This window comes from Helianthus annuus, chromosome 13 (genome assembly GCF_002127325.2).
Source record: "Helianthus annuus cultivar XRQ/B chromosome 13, HanXRQr2.0-SUNRISE, whole genome shotgun sequence".
NCBI lineage: Eukaryota > Viridiplantae > Streptophyta > Magnoliopsida > Asterales > Asteraceae > Helianthus > Helianthus annuus.
This window is the reverse complement of record NC_035445.2, coordinates 167,729,164-167,749,253: the sequence shown is the minus strand read 5'-3', so window position 1 is coordinate 167,749,253 and position 20,090 is coordinate 167,729,164. Positions and strand designations below refer to the sequence as shown.

General features: G+C 35.3%; 3 protein-coding genes and 1 long non-coding RNA gene across 4 annotated transcripts; 3 read left to right on the top strand and 1 right to left on the bottom strand.

Annotated features, from left to right (window-relative positions):
• Positions 1 to 4,271: 4,271 nt before the first annotated feature.
• LOC118479245 (putative disease resistance RPP13-like protein 1) lies at positions 4,272 to 7,115 on the top strand. Its single transcript, XM_035981745.1, has one exon. It carries the CDS (start codon positions 4,564 to 4,566, stop codon positions 6,235 to 6,237), a length of 1,674 nt encoding a protein of 557 aa, XP_035837638.1. The 5' UTR covers positions 4,272 to 4,563; the 3' UTR covers positions 6,238 to 7,115.
• On the top strand, positions 6,252 to 11,050 carry LOC110900310 (putative disease resistance protein At3g14460). Its single transcript, XM_022147211.2, has 6 exons — positions 6,252 to 8,440; positions 8,535 to 8,647; positions 8,997 to 9,279; positions 9,486 to 9,700; positions 9,903 to 10,297; positions 10,391 to 11,050. Exon 1 carries the CDS (start codon positions 6,788 to 6,790, stop codon positions 8,420 to 8,422), a length of 1,635 nt encoding a protein of 544 aa, XP_022002903.2. The 5' UTR covers positions 6,252 to 6,787; the 3' UTR covers positions 8,423 to 8,440; positions 8,535 to 8,647; positions 8,997 to 9,279; positions 9,486 to 9,700; positions 9,903 to 10,297; positions 10,391 to 11,050.
• Positions 11,051 to 15,388: 4,338 nt separating this feature from the next.
• LOC118485542 lies at positions 15,389 to 17,059 on the top strand. The gene is made up of 2 exons (XR_004876579.1): positions 15,389 to 15,648; positions 16,735 to 17,059. It is a non-coding gene; the product is annotated as an uncharacterized LOC118485542 (long non-coding RNA).
• A 1,088-nt stretch (positions 17,060 to 18,147) lies between these two features.
• Positions 18,148 to 19,549, bottom strand: LOC118485935 (protein SICKLE-like). Its single transcript, XM_035982468.1, has 2 exons — positions 19,285 to 19,549; positions 18,148 to 18,626 (listed from the first exon to the last, which is right to left on the bottom strand). The coding sequence occupies exons 1-2, from the start codon at positions 19,547 to 19,549 to the stop codon at positions 18,148 to 18,150; spliced, it is 744 nt and encodes a 247-aa protein (XP_035838361.1).
• Positions 19,550 to 20,090: the final 541 nt, after the last annotated feature.

Genomic DNA, 20,090 nt, shown 5'->3' with positions numbered 1-20,090 from the left:
ACGATGACCATAAATACAACCATAATACACGGGAATGTTCATGTAAAGTAACCGTTGGCAACTTGACATTAATTTAATCCATTAAGTATTATTAAAAGTAATAATGAAGATAGTGTCATGTGGCTTACAACTATACTTTACAAAAGAAATGTTAAAAAATGTTCACCAAGCAAGAACATCGATATAATCACTATGAGCATGAATAAAGTGGTAGGGATAAAAGCAAATATTCAAGTATCACACTTTGATCCGTAGCGGAATAAGTGATCACGGCATGATTAGTTGATCCAAAGCTTATAACTTGCTATTACTTTAAATACTAATTAATCCATATTGAATGTTCCACAAAACAGATAATCCAAATAAAACAATGTAATATATGAGACATTGTTCATAAGAACTCAACTACATTTATCCGTGTTTCTTGTTAACTAAGGCTCATCCTATGTCTAAATCTTCTCTTCATGTCTGTTCACTTGTATCACGTGTAAAAGTAGTTTTTGAGTCAACAAAGGTTGGTGAGTAAACCTCATTGTTATTAGGAACATAATATATCTAATTTGTGTATTGAGAAAATGTGCATTAACCAATGAAAGTAAATATGTTACAGGTCCGTGTATCACATGGGTTGAATAAAGCTTTCTTATTCATATATTCGTAAAATCGTATAGATTAAACATTCATACTTTCTTCATGTTTATATGATATTTCTTTTGACCTAAACAAAAAAAGACGATATATTAAATAATATAGTTAAAAAGAACTATTTTAATGTTTTTCTTTGTATTATTTTTACTTTTAATCTTTTTATTTGTTAAAAAAAGAACCATCAAATTAGGGGTGCTAAACGGGTCGGGTTCGTGGTTCAACCCGACCCAAACCCGAAAATTTTAGATGAACCCGAATCCGACCCAAAAATCTTGTCATATATATGAACTCAAACACGACCCGATATTAGCGGGTTAACCCTAACACAACACGTTCAACCCGAATTTTCAAATTGTTTATTTTTTTTTTTGCAAATTAATATATTAGAGTTAAAATTTTATTAAAAAAACAAATGTATATTTTGCTTTTTAATTATAAAACTTTATGTCAGTCTCTCTTTTTAAGTTATAATTATACAATACACAACCAAATTAATTTATGTTATATAACATATTGTAAAAAATAATAAAACATGATATAAATGGGTTAAACGGGTCAACGTGACTGGGTTGACCCGAACCCGACCCATTTAGCTAAACGGGTTCACGGGTTCAACCTGAAACTAACTTGAACCCATTTAGACTAAAACTAAACCCGTGAATTTCGTGTTAGGTTCGTGTTGTGTTTTCAGGTCGTGTTAGAAATTCACACCCCTACATCAAAAATAGTATGTGAAAAATGTAAACTCATAAATAAACAAAGAAAAAAATAAAAAAAAATAGTTGTTTTTTTGAACGGTTAATTTCATACTGAATGGTATAATAATGGAAGAGCGCCCCCGATGAAGTTTGATTAAATATAATTCCTTATCCCGATGCTTATATTATTATTGTATTATTATAATTCATCTTCTTCATTTTTTATCAACATGTGACGCTGGAAGCTTCCAGCAACCAGAAAATTCTTGTTTTCGTCGACCATATAACTTCCGTTCATCTTATATTCACCTACACGCTCAGGGGTATCCTAGTATTTGCTTAGAAGTATCCCAAATAAATAAAACAGAAATTAAAAATAAATTTACACTTCGTCAAAAAAGTTGAGGGGTCTCCTGTGCAACCCCTCACCACCACATAGAACCGCCCCTGGTTCTAACCATACTAGAACTAGTAGTATACCCGTCCGATAGACTGGTTTTTTAGCGTCATAAAGACAAAAAAAAATTTATTTATGTTTATATGTATCATATGAACTCACCACATGTGTTCACCTTAGACATGTATAGTATGCCTAAAAACGAAAAAGCAAGATCGAAGACAATTTCAATAACTCAGTTTGCATTGAGTCTTTAAGTGGACTATGGACTTATAAAAACATAGATAATCCGTTGAAGTAAAACACTAAGTAACAATTATGCATGGGAGACAACCCCTAAAGTTGGACATGTGTAAATATGATTGAATATTTGATTTGTGTTTATTTGTTTCTTTTTTTTTTGGGGGGTATTGGATTTCAATAATCCCAAGTTTCACCAATTGGCCGGTAATAATCCCAACTTCAAAAATTGCCTACAACAGTCCCAACTTGTAAGATTTTGACCACCAATGATCCTTGTCTAACTGGGTTATAACCTTGTTGGGCTGGTGACCTGCAACTTATTCCGGCGACCCATTTTACCCCTGAAACCACCAAACGAGACCACCACCAATCATCTCCGACCTCCTGTAATCTTCTCCGCTTCTCAAAAGTTTAAAATTTCCACCATCTACGTAACTCCGGTGACCTGCAACTTATTCCGATGACCTGCTTTACCCCTGAAACCACCAAAGTAGACCACCGCTTGTCATCTCCAACCTCTAGTGACCTTCTTCGCTGCTCAAAACTTCAAAAAAACTAACTGAATTATAACCCAGTTAGACAAGGATCATTGGTGGCCAAAATCTTACAAGTTGGGACTGTTGTAGGAAATTTTTATAGTTGGGATTATTACCGGCCAATTAGTGAAATTTGGGATTATTAAAATCCAATACCCCTTTTTTTTCAAAATTGAATTGTTTTCTTTTAAGTTTCCAATGCTATTCACATGATGTTTCTCAGTTCTTGCATTTGTTTTTGTTAATTGTGAATCGTTCAACCTAGCTGCGTGTGGGTCATGATGACCCATAAAAGTGTATGTGCGTTTTATTTGCATTCATTTTTATGAATCTAAATTTTGTATTTTAATAATGGTGTAGTTTGTGATTAAACCGAAAAGGTTGACCCAACCAAATTAGATATTTTTTAGAACCGACCTGGTTTGACCTTTACATATTTTTGTCAAAAACCAATTTCAACCTGTTACTTGTCCGACCTGACCGATCCGCTTTGCAATGTATTAAAAAGCATCATCTTAAGTGGAATTGTGGCGTGGAAGCCTCTACACGGGGGTGTGTGGGCTAGGGAAATCTTCACCAGCATGTGGGCTTATGGGCTTATGGCGTTTTCATTGGTTGGTGAATTTTGGTCGGTTTTGATTGATTTTTGTTTTTATTATTAAAAAACACCACTAACAATGCCGCTCACACTCTTTTTTTGCACCACACCACTTTTCCGACTCGTACCGACGTGATAGTCACATGTCAAATAACACCCTTGTTCCATGCTTCCACTCCCTATAGTCTAAAGAGTGCTTCAACATGTGGTATGTTACACCAATCAACCCCAGTCAATGGTCAAACTAAGTAATTCTTTTAAGACCAATCCACGTTATCATCATAGGAAAAACCAAATTTGTTTGCTTATTCAATTATGCACGCCTTGGATTCCCTAAATGCAGGTTATTATTTTAAGCAAACCCTTAAATATTATAAAAAATACGTCCAGTTTTTTAATCTGTAAAGTTCCCAATGAATATCAGTAAAAATATATATTTCTGTACTGTGCAAATATTTTATTAGGATCTGACCATTTTTCCATTAAAAACAAGTTTTAAACATAGATACATACTAATACTCATGTATGTACACATCCATGCATGCATCTATGTGGTAAAACTGTCGGGTCAGTTAAAAGTTTGGGGTCAAATTTGTTTCTGGTTAAAACGGGTTTTTTTTTAATAAAGTGTTAATTTGGTTCAGATTAAAGCTAGATGGATTATGAACAAAATGGGCTCGCCTTTGTTGTCAAAACACTAAAGCGAATCTTATTAGGAAGATTTTAACATTTTTCATAATAGCGAATTTCAAGGATTGTCCTTTATCTTTATACCCATTTTCAGGAGCTGTCCTTTACGTTCAAAATTGATGACTTTTGTCCTTTATGTTTTCATATCATTCACGTTTTGTCCTTTAGGCCTAACCCAGTTAGTTTGTTCAATTAAATTTGGTTATGTGCTTTGCACATGAGGGCATTTTTGTCAATTCAAAAGTCGCAGAAGCTTTGAGTTGTAAATCTGCCGTTGAACTTACCTTTGAATTGACAAAAATGCCCTCATGTGCAAAGCACATGACCAAATGTAACTGAAAAGCTAACTGGATTAGACTTAAAGAACAAAACGTGTATGATATGAAATTCACTGTTTTACAAAATAAAGAGAACAAATGTGGTTCAGTGGTTGAATCCAGAATCCATAAATATTTGATTGTTTCATCTGGGAACACATGTGATCCATCAAATATCAAGTAAATACACAAGTGGTTTTTTTCTAATGACTACCTACTCCCTCTCGAGTAAATAAACAAGTGGTTTTTTTAATGACTACCAGCCAGAAGAATCACAATAAGATTAAAAAAAAAAGTTTGACCAAAAAAATTGCAGAATTCACTATAAACAACAGTTTCAATCGTTGTTTGATCTGTGCACTCATCAATTCATTCAGATCCCTATCACACACACACACACACACAGAGCTCCCAGTTTAAGTAATCACTACTAACCATGGCTGAAACTCTTGCAAATGAACTCCTCAAAGTTCTTGTTAAGAAGATGACCGATGAAGCCTTCAAGCGAATTGCTCGTGCTCAGGGTATTCACAACGAGCTCAAGGAGTTGAAGACCACACTGTCCAGGATCCAAGATCTGCTTACCGATGCCTCTCAGAAGGAGGTTACCCATAAATCTGTCAAAGAATGGCTGAATGCTCTCCAACATTTGGCTTACGATATCGACGACGTACTCGACGACATGGCGACTGAAGCTATGCGTCGTGAGCTCACCCTGCAGGAGCCTGCAGCATCCACCAGCAAGGTAAGAAAGCTCATCCCATCATGCTGCACAAATTTCTCACTAACTCATAGGCTGTCTCCCAAGTTAGATAGTATTAACAGAGAGTTAGAAAATCTAGAAAAACGAAAAACGGATCTAGGTTTGCTTAAGATTGATGAAAAGCCAAGAAATACTAGTAGAAGAAGCGAAACCTCTTTGCCAGAACGCGATGTTGTGGGAAGAGAAGTTGAGAAAGAGCAATTGCTTAAAAAGTTGTTGGGGGATGAGGGGTCGTCTCAGGATAACTTTAGCGTCTTACCTATAGTTGGTATGGGTGGGGTTGGAAAGACCACTCTCGCTAGACTTTTGTATAATGATACAAAGGTGCAGGATCACTTTGAACCCAAGGTATGGGTTTGTGTTTCAGATGATTTTGATATTTTCAAGATAACTGATGCTATCCTTCAAGATGTGACTAAAGAAAACAAGAAATTTAAAGATCTAAATCAGCTTCAAAAGGCTCTCACTGAGCAATTTAAGGACAAACGATTTCTACTAGTAGTTGATGACGTGTGGAGTGAAAACTATGGTGATTGGGAAAACCTAGTTCGCCCATTTCTGTCATGTGCTCCAGGAAGTAGGATAATCATGACAACTCGTAAGGAGCAATTGCTCAAACAGATAGGTTTTCATAATGTAGACCGTCTCAAGAGTTTGTCGAATGAAGATGCATTGCGTTTATTTGCAGTACATGCATTGGGGGTAGATAACTTCGACTCGCACACGGCACTTAAACCGCAAGGTGAAGGTATTGTGAAAAAGTGTGGTTGTTTGCCTTTGGCTTTAAAGGCAATTGGAAGGCTTTTAAGGACAAAAACAGATAGAGAAGACTGGGATGACGTGTTGAATAGTGAGATATGGGATGTAGAAATTGGTAATTCCACTGAAAATGGTAAAGATGTGGAAAATAGTGATAAGATTGTTCCGGCGCTTAGGATAAGCTACCATGAACTTTCTGCAGATTTGAAGCAGTTGTTTGCATACTGTTCCTTGTTCCCCAAAGACTTTTTGTTTGACAAGGAGGAGTTGGTATCATTGTGGATGGCAGAAGGGTTTTTGAACCCATCCAAGTCACCAGAACGCTTGGGCCGTGAATATTTTGAAATTTTATTATCAAGGTCATTTTTCCAACATGCACCTAATGATGAATCATTGTTTATCATGCATGATCTGATGAATGACTTGGCCACTTTTGTTGCCGGAGAATTTTTTCTAAGTTTTGACAATCATAAGAAGACAAAGACAGAAGCTTTGGCAAAGTATCGCCATATGTCATTTACTCGCGAGGAGTATGTAGGTTACCAAAAGCTTGAGAACATTTTTAGCAGTATCTCTCGGTGTGGATAAAGGTTGGGGCTATTGTTACTTATCCTCTAAGATTTTGGATGACTTACTTCCAGAGTTAACATTGTTAAGGGTCCTTTCTCTAAGTCATTTTAAAATAAGTGAGGTACCGGATTCCATTGGTAGTTTGAAGCACTTGCGGTATCTTAATTTATCTAGAACTAATATAAAAGAGTTACCGGAGAATGTTGGCAACCTTTATAATTTACAAACATTGATTCTTTCTTGGTGTTGGTTTTTAACTAAGCTGCCTAAAAGCTTCTTAAATCTTAAAAGGTTACGACATTTTGACATAAGAGGTACTCCGTTGGAGAAGCTGCCATTGGGGATTGGTGAATTGGAAAGCCTTCAAACTCTCACCAAGATCATCATTGAAGGAGATGATGGCTTTGCAATAAATGAGCTCAAGGGATTAACAAATCTCCATGGGGAAGTTTCCATCGAGGGACTGCACAAAGTGCAAAGCGCAAAGCATGCACGGGAGGCGAACTTATCTCTAAAAAAGATTACTGGATTAGAGCTGCAATGGGTTGATGTGTTTGACGGCTCACGGATGGATACACTTAAAGAGGAAGTTCTCAATGAGCTGAAACCTAATAGTGATACGTTGAAAACGCTTTCAATCGTGTCATACGGGGGAACACAAATTTCAAATTGGGTTGGTGATCGCTCTTTTCATGAGTTGGTTAATGTGTCAATACGTGGTTGTAGAAAATGCACATCTCTACCCCCGTTTGGGTTGCTCCATTCTCTTAAGAGGTTGAAGATTCAAGGCATGGATGAGGTTAAAATCATAGGTTTGGAGTTAACCGGAAATGATGTTAACGCCTTCCGTTCACTTGAAGTTCTAAGATTTGAAGATATGTCTGGATGGGAGGGATGGTCAACTATAAATGAGAGTTCAGCAGCAGTGTTTCCATGCCTTAAAGAGCTTTATGTAAAGAATTGTCCACAATTGATTCATGTCTCACTTCAAGCACTGCCTTCACTCAAGGTTCTTGAAATAGTGGGATGTGGTGATGGTGTGTTGAGAAGTCTGGTTCAGGTAGCTTCATCAGTCACTAAGTTGGAAATAGATTCTATCTCAGGGCTTACATATGAGGTGTGGAGAGGGGTTATAAGGTATCTTAAGGAAGTTGAAGAATTAAGAATCGGGGGATGTAATGAAATAAAATACTTGTGGGAATCAGAAACAGAGGCAAGTAAGCTTCTTGTGAGATTAAAGGTATTGAGTTTACTGAGATGTTCAGGTTTGGTAAGTTTAGAAGAGAAAGAGGAGGATGACAATTTTGGGAGCAGCACCCTGTTTTCTCTTAGAAGTTTGCATGTATACTCTTGTAGAAGCATAAAGCGTTTATGCTGTCCAAATAGCATTGAGAGTTTGGGAATTGTTGATTGTTCAGTTATTACAGATGTCCACCTCCCAAAAGAAGGAGGGAATAAGCTCAAATCACTTTGTATAGAAAATTGTGATAAACTTGAGGGAAAAATCAACAACACAAGCATGCCAATGCTTGAAACCCTATATATTGATACATGGGAAAATCTAAGATCAATCAGTGAATTGAGCAACTCCACTCACCTCACCAGCCTGGATATAATAGGATGCCCACATATTGTGTCACTTCCAGAGCTTCAGCTATCAAACCTCACCTTTTTGTCAATTAGTGATTGTAAACGTCTGGTGTCATTACCTGAGCTAAAGAATCTCGCCTTGTTAAAAGATCTGAAAATCAGATGGTGTCCAGGTATTGATGTTTCCATTCATGGTGGGCGTTGGCCTCCCAAATTGTGCTCACTTACACTAGAAGGGTTGAAGAAGAAGCCCATATCAGAGTGGGGGGATCTGAATTTTCCAACTTCCCTTGTTGACCTAACGTTATATGGTGAACCCAATGTGAGGAATTTTAGTCAGTTGTCCCACCTTTTCCCTTCTTCTCTTACATCTCTGGACATAACTGGATTTGATAATCTGGAATCACTTTCAACGGGACTCCAACACCTCACATCCCTTCAACATCTCACCATTTACAGCTGCCCAAAGCTGAACGATCTACCAGAGACGCTGTTACCTTCACTTTTGAGTTTGAGAATACCTAATGGATGCCCAAAATTGAAAGAAAGGTGTTCAGGAAGAGGCTCCCACTACTGGCCCCTCATCTCTCATATCCCCTGCATCGACAATTGAAGACTAATTGAAAGAAAGGTACATACATGTTAATTAAATATCAGTTAATAATTATTGCTAGACGTTGTTTTAAATAAATAATCCTTACCTTCTTCTTCTTGTTTCTCTGTAGGCACTGAAAACAGATTTCCTGTCGTGAATACCAAATCACCGACACCGTACCACCATCTTCACACATCATATCGGATTTATAAAGCCATCACAGCTTTTCCGGCGACCCGTCAGGTAACAATTAACATCGTCAAACCTCTAATTATTTATTTTCAATGTTTTGGCTACTGGTTTCTTTCTAGTTTGGGCCTGTTTTAATGTTGGAAGCCCAACTTGTTTACAATTAAGGAATGTTATTTAGCCCAACATAATTCATAGTGTTCATTTGGGTGTTTAGCAAAACCAGCTCGGTTTGGTTAAAACCGTTTTGAGTCAAAATCGGTTCGGTCGTAAGCCGGTTATGAAGTAAAATATTTGATACAAATCGGTTTGGGTCGCGTTGAAAGAGTTTCACCTTTTTAAACCCCTAGTTTTCTAACATCAAAGAGTGTTGTTTGACCCCCTTGAATTTTTAAAATTGCAGTTAAAGAAAGAATAAAATCTATCAAGGTTTCTTCAAATCAACAAAACAGATCCAAGATACATCATAATTGCTGGAAAGGGTACTACATCTACTGCGTTAACTTGGGTCAATTACATGCTTCAAAATAAGGCTGCAACAGAAATCAAAGAACAACAAAAATGAGAAACGATGTCACAAATGTTGTAGAATTTACAAACGGTGTGAGTGAAGAAAGCCTGAAAATGATGCAGTATCTTCATGCATATTTCAACGGAACTATCAAGACCATCTTGCAGTTCCAATGGTATAAATTAATAATTATTAATAATTAGCGTCTCAACAAAAGAAGTACTATTTCAATGATAGCCGAATATTTTACTAAATCAATTTCAAGGCTGTTATTTTTTAAAAATACACTTTGGGTAACTTTACATCCTCTAAAGTTGATTAAAAAAAGTGAAGTATTACAAACTTGGCAACTTTTCATATGCTGATTTATACGCTTTGCAGGTGATGTTTAGGTGGAAACAATACCATCAGATGCTGATTTATACGCTTTGCAGGTGATGATGTTGTCTGTTGGTTATGAGGTGAAGAAAGGGGATGGTGTACCTTATCAGCCATATGGAATAGTAAGGGTCAAGTTTGATAAGTTCGAACCAGATAGATGGTTTCATTACATTGTTGCATTCATCCAGAAAGCTCCTTTGTTTCCAGCTTTGCAGGTTAGTAAAATACAACCCATATCGATCATTTCTTTTTCATTTAGATCATGTATCTAAACCCTTGATATGTAAAATTTAATGTGATCCGGTTTAACAGTGAACCTTCAAGTTCTGTCATATGACCAAAGCAAAAGTATCTAGATTATCATAAAATGTATATTGTTTGTTTACGATTTTGACATGATTTACCGTTATGATGCAGAAACACAAGCGAGACAAAGAATTTGTTTGGCTTAAGAATCTGCGTGTGTGCAGATTAAGATCTTTGCTTCTATTTAGTTAAGTTCTTTCATTTTCAAGCTGATTGAAAACAAAAGTGCAAAGTACAGAATGATGCTTAATCTTCACATTGATGATGATACAGAGTTGATCCATGATCTAGCATACTCGTATTTGGTGCAACTAGACACACGGAAGTGGACTGGAAAACGGTTCAAGCTAAAAAGGGCATAACTTTCATTACGTTTGAAGTTATACGGGGATAAGTAACGGACACAAACGCCTCAACGAGCCACATGAATGGACAAATGCTATAGGCGGGTTTTCTGACTCTCGGCACCCAATTTTGACGTCTAGAGCTCCAATTTTGAACTCAAGGTTTTCCCCAATTTTAGCAGTTTTAACTAATTTCAACCGTTTGTAAAAAAAGGGCTTGATTTTTTAACTAGATATTTATTCGTTGTTTTTTAGGCTGTTAATTTCAAGGAACCCTTGGAGCGGTTACAAGTTGCGTCTGATGGCACTTCTCATTCATGATCTAAGTTACATGCCTTTTATTGGAACTTATAACCGATGAAGAATTAATGGAATTTTGCCTCTAATGGCAAGTTACCACTAATGATGATTATGGAACTAGCCTATGATGTCAAGTTACCATCTGATGAAGATTAAAGGAACTTACCACTGAAACAAGTTACCTCTAGTGAAGATCGATGAAGTCTCGCTAATGAAGAAGAGATGCCACGTGTTAGCCTATCATTTGACGAAGACAATCGGTTGAGAGGATGTTATACGTAATTGTCACTTGTCAATTTCGTACATCTCAACAAGATAACAAAAACATGAGTCCGCATTGAATTTATTATCTCAAGTAGTTGAGAGTGAGTGCATGAACTTATCTGTGCAAACTTCAAAGGAATTTTACAAGTCACAGAACCTTGCATAGCTAGGAAATCGTCTTGAATTTCAATTGTGATTTGTGATTAGCTTTACATTATGTATTCAAAACATTCGATTTTAATTACCCGAGTTCAAAGGGTCACGCACAGTAATGTTATGACCCTGAGATCTATGGATGTAGTTTTAAAAGACTTAGTTTTGCTATTCAAAAAGGGGTGGTGGTGTAGTTTGTTGCCCGTTTACCTTCTCGATGTAATTTTTGATTGACAATTAAATTTCAAAATAAATAGAAATTAGAAGCTGAAAACGAAAAACATTTTTTTTTAACTTGTACCTATTTCTTAGAACGATTCTTCACTTCTTCTCTCATTTATTGCTTTGTTCAATCAATTGACGACGAAACAGTGATACTTGACATATTGATTAACTAATATTTCATTGCAAACTAGCTAGTAATGAACCTAGGGTATTCGCTAAGTCTTAGTTTGATTGTGATCCACAAAGTCGATCTCCCTACAACATTGTATCCTGGAAAGATGTAATTCTCTTGGTAGTAACTCGAAAAGTATCCATTCATTCATGTTGCAATGTCTTATAAAGAATGCACAACTAATGAGGGCGATTTATGTTACAATAATATTGTCCTAGGTTATTAATAGACTTATGTTACAACTAGTGAATGCGATTTAGATAGTAAGAATGCACAACTACTATAATGACATGCTTGTTTGATACCCAATACTATTGCAACTTTAGTTTACGATAATAACTTTAGATGCTAGTAATGAGGTAACAGAACAAAAGTAAACATAAAAGTCAAATATGTCATCAAATCACAAAAACCAAACACATATCAAGAAATTTATATAAAAAAAACAGCAAGTCAAACTCCAATCAAGAAATTAAACAAGAAAACATCATAAACATTCAAACTAATGTGTTGTATTTATTTGAATACCATGAAACGGTACAAGTTCAACCACATAAACTTGCTTTGTTGGTCAAGAATCCTACAATAATAATGCTACATAAAAATTACATTCGCGCGAGTTAACAAGAACACAGTTCTCAAATGAAGACCATGACGTTTGAGATCCCTCTTTACTCCTAACTTTTACAGACTTCAAGAATACTAACAAAACCAGCAATATTACCATTTAGTACCTCAAAGAGTTTGTTCAGCAAAACGGCATCATTATGCCCCCTTCCACAAATAAAATCCCACTTTTTTCAAACAATTGTTGACGAGCCCTTTTTTCAAACGCAGTCGTTTCAAGGCGGCGCTGATGTGGGTTCTGACGAAGCCGGCTGCACCGATGACCAAAACAGAGTACCCTGTTTTTGATCTGATGTTGACTGATGACTTAACCATTTTTCCCATCTGGATTGAACAGAGAGTGAGTGGTCATGTAAAAAATAGCGAGAGTTAATTACTGTTTTCGTCCCTGTGATTTGTCAAAAATCACTATTTCAGTCCATTAGTTAAAAAATTGAGATTTCAATCCCTGTGGTTTCACTTTTGTAACCATTTCAGTCCTTGTGATTTCACTTTCATAACCATTTCAATCCATTTATTCTTTTAGTACAGGGACTGAAATGGTTACGAAAGTGAAACCACAGGGACTGAAATCGCAATTTTTAAACTAGTGGGCTGAAATAGTGATTTTTGACAAACCATAGGGACGAAAACTGTAATTAACTAGATATTAGGAATGTAACATAGGACAAACAAATTATTAAGGCGTTGTATAATAATACACTAGAAGGAACCCGCACGATGCAAATGGTTCAAAAGGTTTCGACTGGATTGAGTCAGAATGAAACTAAAATCAAATATATGATCAAGTACACTCATTTCAAAAAAGCTTACTTATTCCCAAAAATTAAATGTCAGTTTTGGTCATTTAATTATCTAAATTTTACAACTTCTAACATAAGCATGTCAAAACGCATCCAAAAAGAGGTGTATGGTTTCAATATTTTCAGATCAAGGTGTGAATTCTTCTTATAGTGTAACATTACCACAACAAAAGTAAGCTTCATAGTTCACAATAAAAAATCAGCATGCAATACAATAACGATCTATAAAACCATATGTGACAACTCAGCAATTGAAACTCAATTATAGCTAGAGGTGGCAAATTCGACCCGATTACTTGTAAATGAATGATTAGTGGTGTATTTAATCTAAACGTACTTAAAAGATGAAAGGGCTGAGTAGCCAAATGTCTATTTAAATGCATGCATCATCCTAAATTAACTTATTGCAATCTGTAAGCTGAAAAATAAACAAAACAGCTTTAGAAAGTTAATAACACTGAAAGTAATAAGAGTAAATTACTGTTTTGGCCCCTGTGGTTTAGCCAGTTTAACCATTTCAGACCAAAAAGAAATCTTTTAACATATCATACCCCGAGGTTGCATTTTATAACGGTTTTGGCCCCTGACACTAACTTTGTTACTTATTTATAGTTAAGTGTAAGGGTAATTAGTCATTATATACCTTAGGGACTGTTTTTGATAATTACAAAGTTCTTTTAATATTTAAGAGAATATTAGTGTAATTACTCAAGTTTTTTTATTATTTCGTTATTTTTACGATTATTATTTAACAAAATGCGTTTTAAATATACAGATGAATATGTATTTTCATTAACGGTTTGTTTTCATAAAATTAGTTTTAAAAAATAATTTGTTTTTTTACATTTTGTTTAAACCATCTATCGTTTTTAAAATTGTTCCTTTTTAAACCATTAGTTTTTAAAATTGTTATTTTTAAAGTCATTTGTATTTTAAAGTTTTTTTAAACACTTCATTTTATATCATTCTTTTTAAAAATCATTTATTTTTTAAATTTTTTTAAACAACTCACTTTTTTTAAGTCATTCATTTTTTTTAATTTTACAAAACGACATGTATAAAAAACAAAAGAAATGTAAGATTTGCAAAAAAAAATTAGAAATATTCAAATAAAAAGTTTGCAAAAGATCATTCATTTTTCAAAAAAAAATAGAATGGTTTATTTCTTTTCCAAATGTTCCATTTCTTTGGACCGTTTGTTTATTCAAAATTCGTTATTTTTTTAACCTTTCAGTTATTAAATTCGTGTGTTTTTTAGTACCTTACACTTGTTAACTTATTTTTTCTAAGGTTTTGTTTTTTTATAAACGTCCTTTTTCTAATCTTCGTTTTTTAAACCACTCCTTCGTTTTAAATCGATCGTTTTTAAATTCCTTTGATTTTTTAAATCGTTCATTTTTTTTATGTTCTTTTTCCCTAACGACTATAAGTAAACTGAATTCAAAGTTTAAAAAATGAACGATTTCAAAAATGGTTCTAAAATTAGAAAGAAACACTTTAAAAAATTAACGACTTAAAAAATGAATTGTTTAAAAAATTTAAAAAAAGATCTTAAAAAGAACGGTATATTATGAATCGTTTTAACAAACTTTAAAAGACAAACAATTTTAAAAAGAATGATTTTAATAAACAAGCGGTTTAAAAATGTATAATTTTAAAAACAATACGGTTTAAAAAAGGTTAAAAAAAAGAAATTATTTTAAAATGACGTTTATAAAAAACAAACGCTTAATGAAAATACATATTTATTTGCATATATAAAACATGTTTTGTTAAATAATAATCGTTAAAATAATAAAAAAATTGAGTAATTGCATTAATCCCTTAAATATTAAAAGAACTTTGTAAATATCAAAAACAGCCCCTAAGGTATATAATTACCTAATTACTCTTACACTTAACTGAAGAAAAGTAACAAAGTTAGTGTCAGGGGCCAAAACCATTATAATATGCAACCTCGAGCTCGGATATGTTAAAAGATTCATTTTTGGGCTGAAAGAGTTAAATTGGCTAAACCACAGGGGCCAAAACAGTAATTTACTCAAGTAATAATATTGCATTCAAAAAAATATCCGAATTTAATTTAATCTCAAACCAGCCTATTCTAAAAGCGGATAACAAAACATTGTGAAACCAAGGGTGTTACTTTGGTCTGTTCAATCATTTTACCAAGTGTTCAAATTCGATCTATGAACGAGCCGAAGTTGAACATTTAACGAAATTCGCTAAAGAGAGGTGATGAAAAGCCCTCTATGAAGATGTTAGCATACTAGGTGTTCGACATGACATGAAGAATGGTAGTTGACATATTGCTATTTTTTCACAAAGTATTCATCACGAACAAGAAAAGTAAGAAAATCACCGTCTTTAGTCATAACATGGGCACTTATATATGTTTCAGATAAACCCAAATTACCTTACACATTCAAACCTGGTACTCATGTGTTACAGCATTAACGCCAATATTTTCGGTATTCACACTTAAACAGTAATATTACAAAATGGTAGTGTAGAAAGTAGAGGGGGCAAATGACCCATAAGCTAATATATGGGTCAGTTTGGGTAAAAGAATTTAGACAATGGGTTATTTTGGGTAAAAGAATTTAGACAAGGGGGTCAAAATGGGTCATTCGAAAATTAAAAACTCTTCCCTACGGGCCATATTGGGTCGATTAAACAAGAATAGCGGGTCATCCGGGTCATTAGGTTTTAATGGACGAAACCACGGGTTAAGGCTTCAATAGTTCAATTCACCATGAAGAAGACTGATTCACTGAACATCATCTTCAATTCTTCATCATCGATGTTGCCTTGTGTGCGTGACCACCTTCAACGAATCAACTCCATGGAAATCGAGCAACAATTCGCTTAACCAGGCACTCTCTAGGTGGAAGTTTATCGTTACTAGGGCCTCAAACAAGTGAAGAACACTGAACAATGGGTGAAGAATACTAAACAACGGCATTAAGGTTTGATTATTATCTTATTTGTTTTTAGCATTCTTGTTGCAATGTTGCAGAAAGTATAAGGTTTTGCTTTATACGTCTCCTAAAGTGTCTTTGATATGAAAGTTTGGTCTCATAGTTTAAATTTTGATATGAATATCCATCATCATTCTTAAATTTTGATATGAACTAGATCTTTTGATCTTTTGGAGCACTGGTTATTGAATTCTCCATGTATCCTCTGTGCTTGACACACAGCTTTGTGGAAATGATTTGACCATTTTTTTATCTTTGCATTTTCTCAACAATAAGTTGTGATGTTGAGTTAGAGAAGTTGTAATTTTAGGTTAAAATATTGTTTGAAAAGGTAATTGAAATCATTTTTTATGAAATGGTCCCAAATCGATATTGATGCAGTTTTAATGCTACATTTAGTATAGTGGAGTCAAGTACAGCTAGGTGATTTCCTTCTACTTAATGGCCTAATATCGAGCAAGTTTTGAATGTTCTAGGCGTTTGAGACAGGTGATTTGTCTTAAGTTTTAGCTTATCCTTTTGTTTATTGTATTTGTTGAACATTATTTTGTGGGTTACTTGTGATATGTGCCCATTGTATTGAATGTCTGTTGTGAAAAGAACTGGCTACAAAACCTGCTTAGTGTTTGACTGTTTGGTTAAAGTTGATTCACATGTCGTTTAAGCTGTCATTTTCAACTTTGTTGTACACTTATACTCAGTCTTGAAACAATCAAGTCTTAAGCGCAATATCTATAGTATGTCTATTGATGTTGAAAGCAATTTTGATATCATGTTTCGGAACAGTTGATATATGATTGTATAACTGGCCACATTTTGTTTTATAGACATTTTAAATGTGCTTTTATATACTGTTTTTATCATCCAGATCTTCAATGCTGTCTTTTATATGCTATATCTTAACCTTTTCAGCCCCATTATTAGAATTGCGACCAATAAGCATGGATTGGTGTCAAAAAGTATTGACCCGTACTCAATCCGAACCTACCCGGACCCGTTTCAACCCGACAAAATTGCCCCCTTGATGTACAATCACTTTGTTTTAAAAAACATTCTTTTTTTTGGTGAATGCAGGACGAGAAGAGGAAAATGGTTGCTTCCGCTTTCGGTGAAGATCAAAGCGGAACATCAACCGCTCCTTTAACAGCTGAAGATCTCAGATATTTGTTTATGGGGGCACATTGAGACTTTTTAGTTAGGTGATTAGTTTGGGCATTTTTGTTTAGATTATGTGCAAAGCCCTGTAAATAGTGGTAGTTACTTTTATTGTTTGTAGAGAAGACTAGTTTTGATTGTTTAATTTAAACTAGAGATAGCAGTGAGTCTACTTTTGGTAATTCTAGTCCTATACCCGATCGTAAAACTGTGTACTATACCCGGGTTAAATTTTTTTTAGTAATGAGGTGTTTTTAAATTTTTAGTTTAACATGTGTTTTAAATGTATAAATTTAGTGTTTTTGGGTCCATGCTTGATTTGATTTGGTGGTTACAGATATTAAGTTTAGTTTTTTGTTTAGGTTGAAAACCGTTGTATTACAGGGTTTGTTTTAGTTAGTTACTAATGAAGATTTAGATATCATAAAACATTATTTAATCAGTGATGCAAAGATGATATTATGAAGAGGTGAAGATAGATCCACTTGATGTACAATCTGTCTCTTTTTAAAAAAAAAAAAAAAAAGCATTTTTTAACCAAACTGACCCGACCCGACCCAACCCGATACCCGTTTTGACCCGAACCCGTTTCAACCCGAACCCGTTCTGACCCGAACCCGTTCTGACCCGAACCCGTTCCGACCCAAACCCGTTTTGACCCGAACCCGTCTTGACCCATGACTCGACCCGACCCGACCCGTTTGCCAGGTCTAGTAGAAAGATTCACCTAAAACTTTATATGCAACAGGGTAGGTACACATAGATATTATGTGGAAAAAATAAAAGAAGTGATATCAACCACCAGAGGAGTAAAAAAGCCACACAGATGCAGAATCAGGAAGTATCAGAAGAGTACGAGTACTGACCTTTTGATCAGAGAACTTCCGTTCCAGAGGCTCATGATAGAAATCGCTAAGGATTTCAAAACACATCTATGATTTCAGCGCTCTGCTATAGCTGCCCTCCAGGATCCTGCTGAAGCATACATTGTTGGACACTAATCTGTGCGCGATTCATGCTAAAAGGGTAACAATCAAGCCTAAGGATATCTAGCTTGAACCGTATCATTCTGCGTTGGGTTTATCGTCTGTAGCTTCATTTAAAGACGCAACCAGGATTTCAGCAAGGCTAGGTTGTGAACTAGACATTCTTGGAGATTCTGAAACTCGAGGTTTTTTCGCATTAACAGGTGGAAACCACTGCTTTTTGAGTGAATTCCAAATTACAGGTTCTAGAAACTTCCAAGGGTCTTTCCACCATCGACTTATTGTAGAAACGATCGAGCCGGTCTTCTGCAGATACATGATTATGGCCCCGTCCTCGCCCTCCACCCTATCCAGGCCCACCGCCTCTCCCTCTCCCGGAACTTGGACCTGAGCTAGGGTACCCTCCTTGACCCGAGCCATGGTTGGGGCTATTCCTGAAGTTGGGTCCAGGACTAAGGTAGCCGCGTCCTGGACCATGACCTGGGCTGTTGGCAAAATGGGAACTATTCTTGAAGTTGGGTCCAGGGCTGTTGGTGAAATACAGACTAGAGCCAAGACTAGGGTAGCTGCCTTGTCCTGAACCACTGGTGAAGTGGGTTTGCGGGCTAGGAAAACCGACACCTTGTGGGGCAGAGTAACCTCTAGGGTGAGGACTATTGCTCCTCCAACTCGGGTTGGTTAAAGAGCTACTTTGTGGTGGGTTAGATGAATAAGCATGATTAGAACTTGCATAGGATCCCTGTGGCTGTTGCATTTGTGCATTTGGCGAGTGGTTTATATGGGGTTGAAGGAAAGGTGAGGGAAACGTTTCATTGGTCTGCAAACCTGTTGAACCAAAAAAAAATTATGTAAATTAATAAGAAAGGCAATTTAATGCATGCCAAAGATAAAAGAAAAATGAATATAAAAAAATCAAACTACTGTTGTATCAGAAGTGGCAATTTCAACTCATTTACTTATTGTTGGGTAAATTTCAGTTACAAATGAGTAAAATAATGTTTTTTTTAAATGGATTGGAACTTAAAAGGAAACGGGTCAAACAAAACTGAAAGTTGCCCAAAGTGTAATTGAAGTGCATAAACCCTCCTAAATCAATCACTTTCAAAAATAAAGAATATTGTTGCAATAATACAATTTGACTAAGATGGTGGATAAAACCGACTCGTTTAGGTTCGCACAACATGATCAACCATTTGATATTCATATTGCAACCTTATAGAAACAGAGCATCAATTTTAATTTTTTCATACTTGTTTCGTGACAATGTTAAAAGTTATGTGCCTCAAGTCCAATCCTCTTAAAAGGTCAATTAACTAAGCACAGATTCAATAATTATCTGTTTAATCCGCAATAAGTCATGTCAAGAGGTAAAATTTAACGTTCAAAAAGAGAAACTAAGAATATAAAGATCATAGCACTAATGAACTAGCATGCATAAAGAAATTCAAAATTATGTGATAACAATATGGTAATATGGTATTACGTGGATGAGTGGATGAAAAATTCTGTGATAGCTGAGGACTGACCTGGCTCCTGTGCTTGTTCCCATAATACGCAGCCAATGGGTTGGTGTAATAGTTAAAGCTTTGAGAAGTTGTCTGCGCCTTAGTTTCAGAGTTAGTTGTGGATTCAAGTAACGGGTTTGAGAGACTAACAGCTGAATGGTCATTATTATAAGTTGCATCCTCCTGTGAAGCTTCCATTCGCATAACTTTTAGTCTTTCTCTTCTCTCAGTTGACTCTTCCATTGACCTTTCTGTGAATTACCCAAGAGAATATATATATATACCAGTATTGCATGATTACATACACGAATATAAAAAATGTGAAATCAGAATGTGTTTGTGATAATATGGGTGTTAAATGGGTGAAATTTTACAGCCTGTGTAGAAAGGAAACAAGTTGAATGGGTAATAAAGTCGTCCAAAGTATATTCAAATCCATGAAACCTCTCAAATCGCTTTACTTTTAGACAGAATATATTATTATAATGACACTTACGACTTGTTTGGACCCATATAAAAATAATAACCCATTTGACCCACTACCCAACCCACCCATTTTACCAACTATATATGGATGACAATATTTAACACCAACATTTTCGATATTCACAGTACTATCACAAAACTGTTGTGTCGAAAGATTCCGATAAAACGTTATATGGAACAAGGCAGGGCATACAGATATAATGTGAATCAGAAAAGAAGTGATATCAACTCCTATGGGCTATGACTATAAGGAACGAAACCTATGCTAATCAACTAATTTATCGGCATCAGGGCATTA

Coding starts and splice junctions, on each gene's coding strand:
- LOC118479245 (XM_035981745.1), top strand. CDS start 4,564: ATGGCTGAAACTCTTGCAAATGAACTCCTCAAAGTTCTTGTTAAGAAG.
- LOC110900310 (XM_022147211.2), top strand. CDS start 6,788: ATGGATACACTTAAAGAGGAAGTTCTCAATGAGCTGAAACCTAATAGT.
- LOC118485935 (XM_035982468.1), bottom strand. CDS start 19,549: ATGGAAGAGTCAACTGAGAGAAGAGAAAGACTAAAAGTTATGCGAATG. Junction 18,627..19,284: donor TTTTTCATCCACTCATCCAC/GTAATACCATAT, acceptor TTGGTTCAACAG/GTTTGCAGACCAATGAAACG.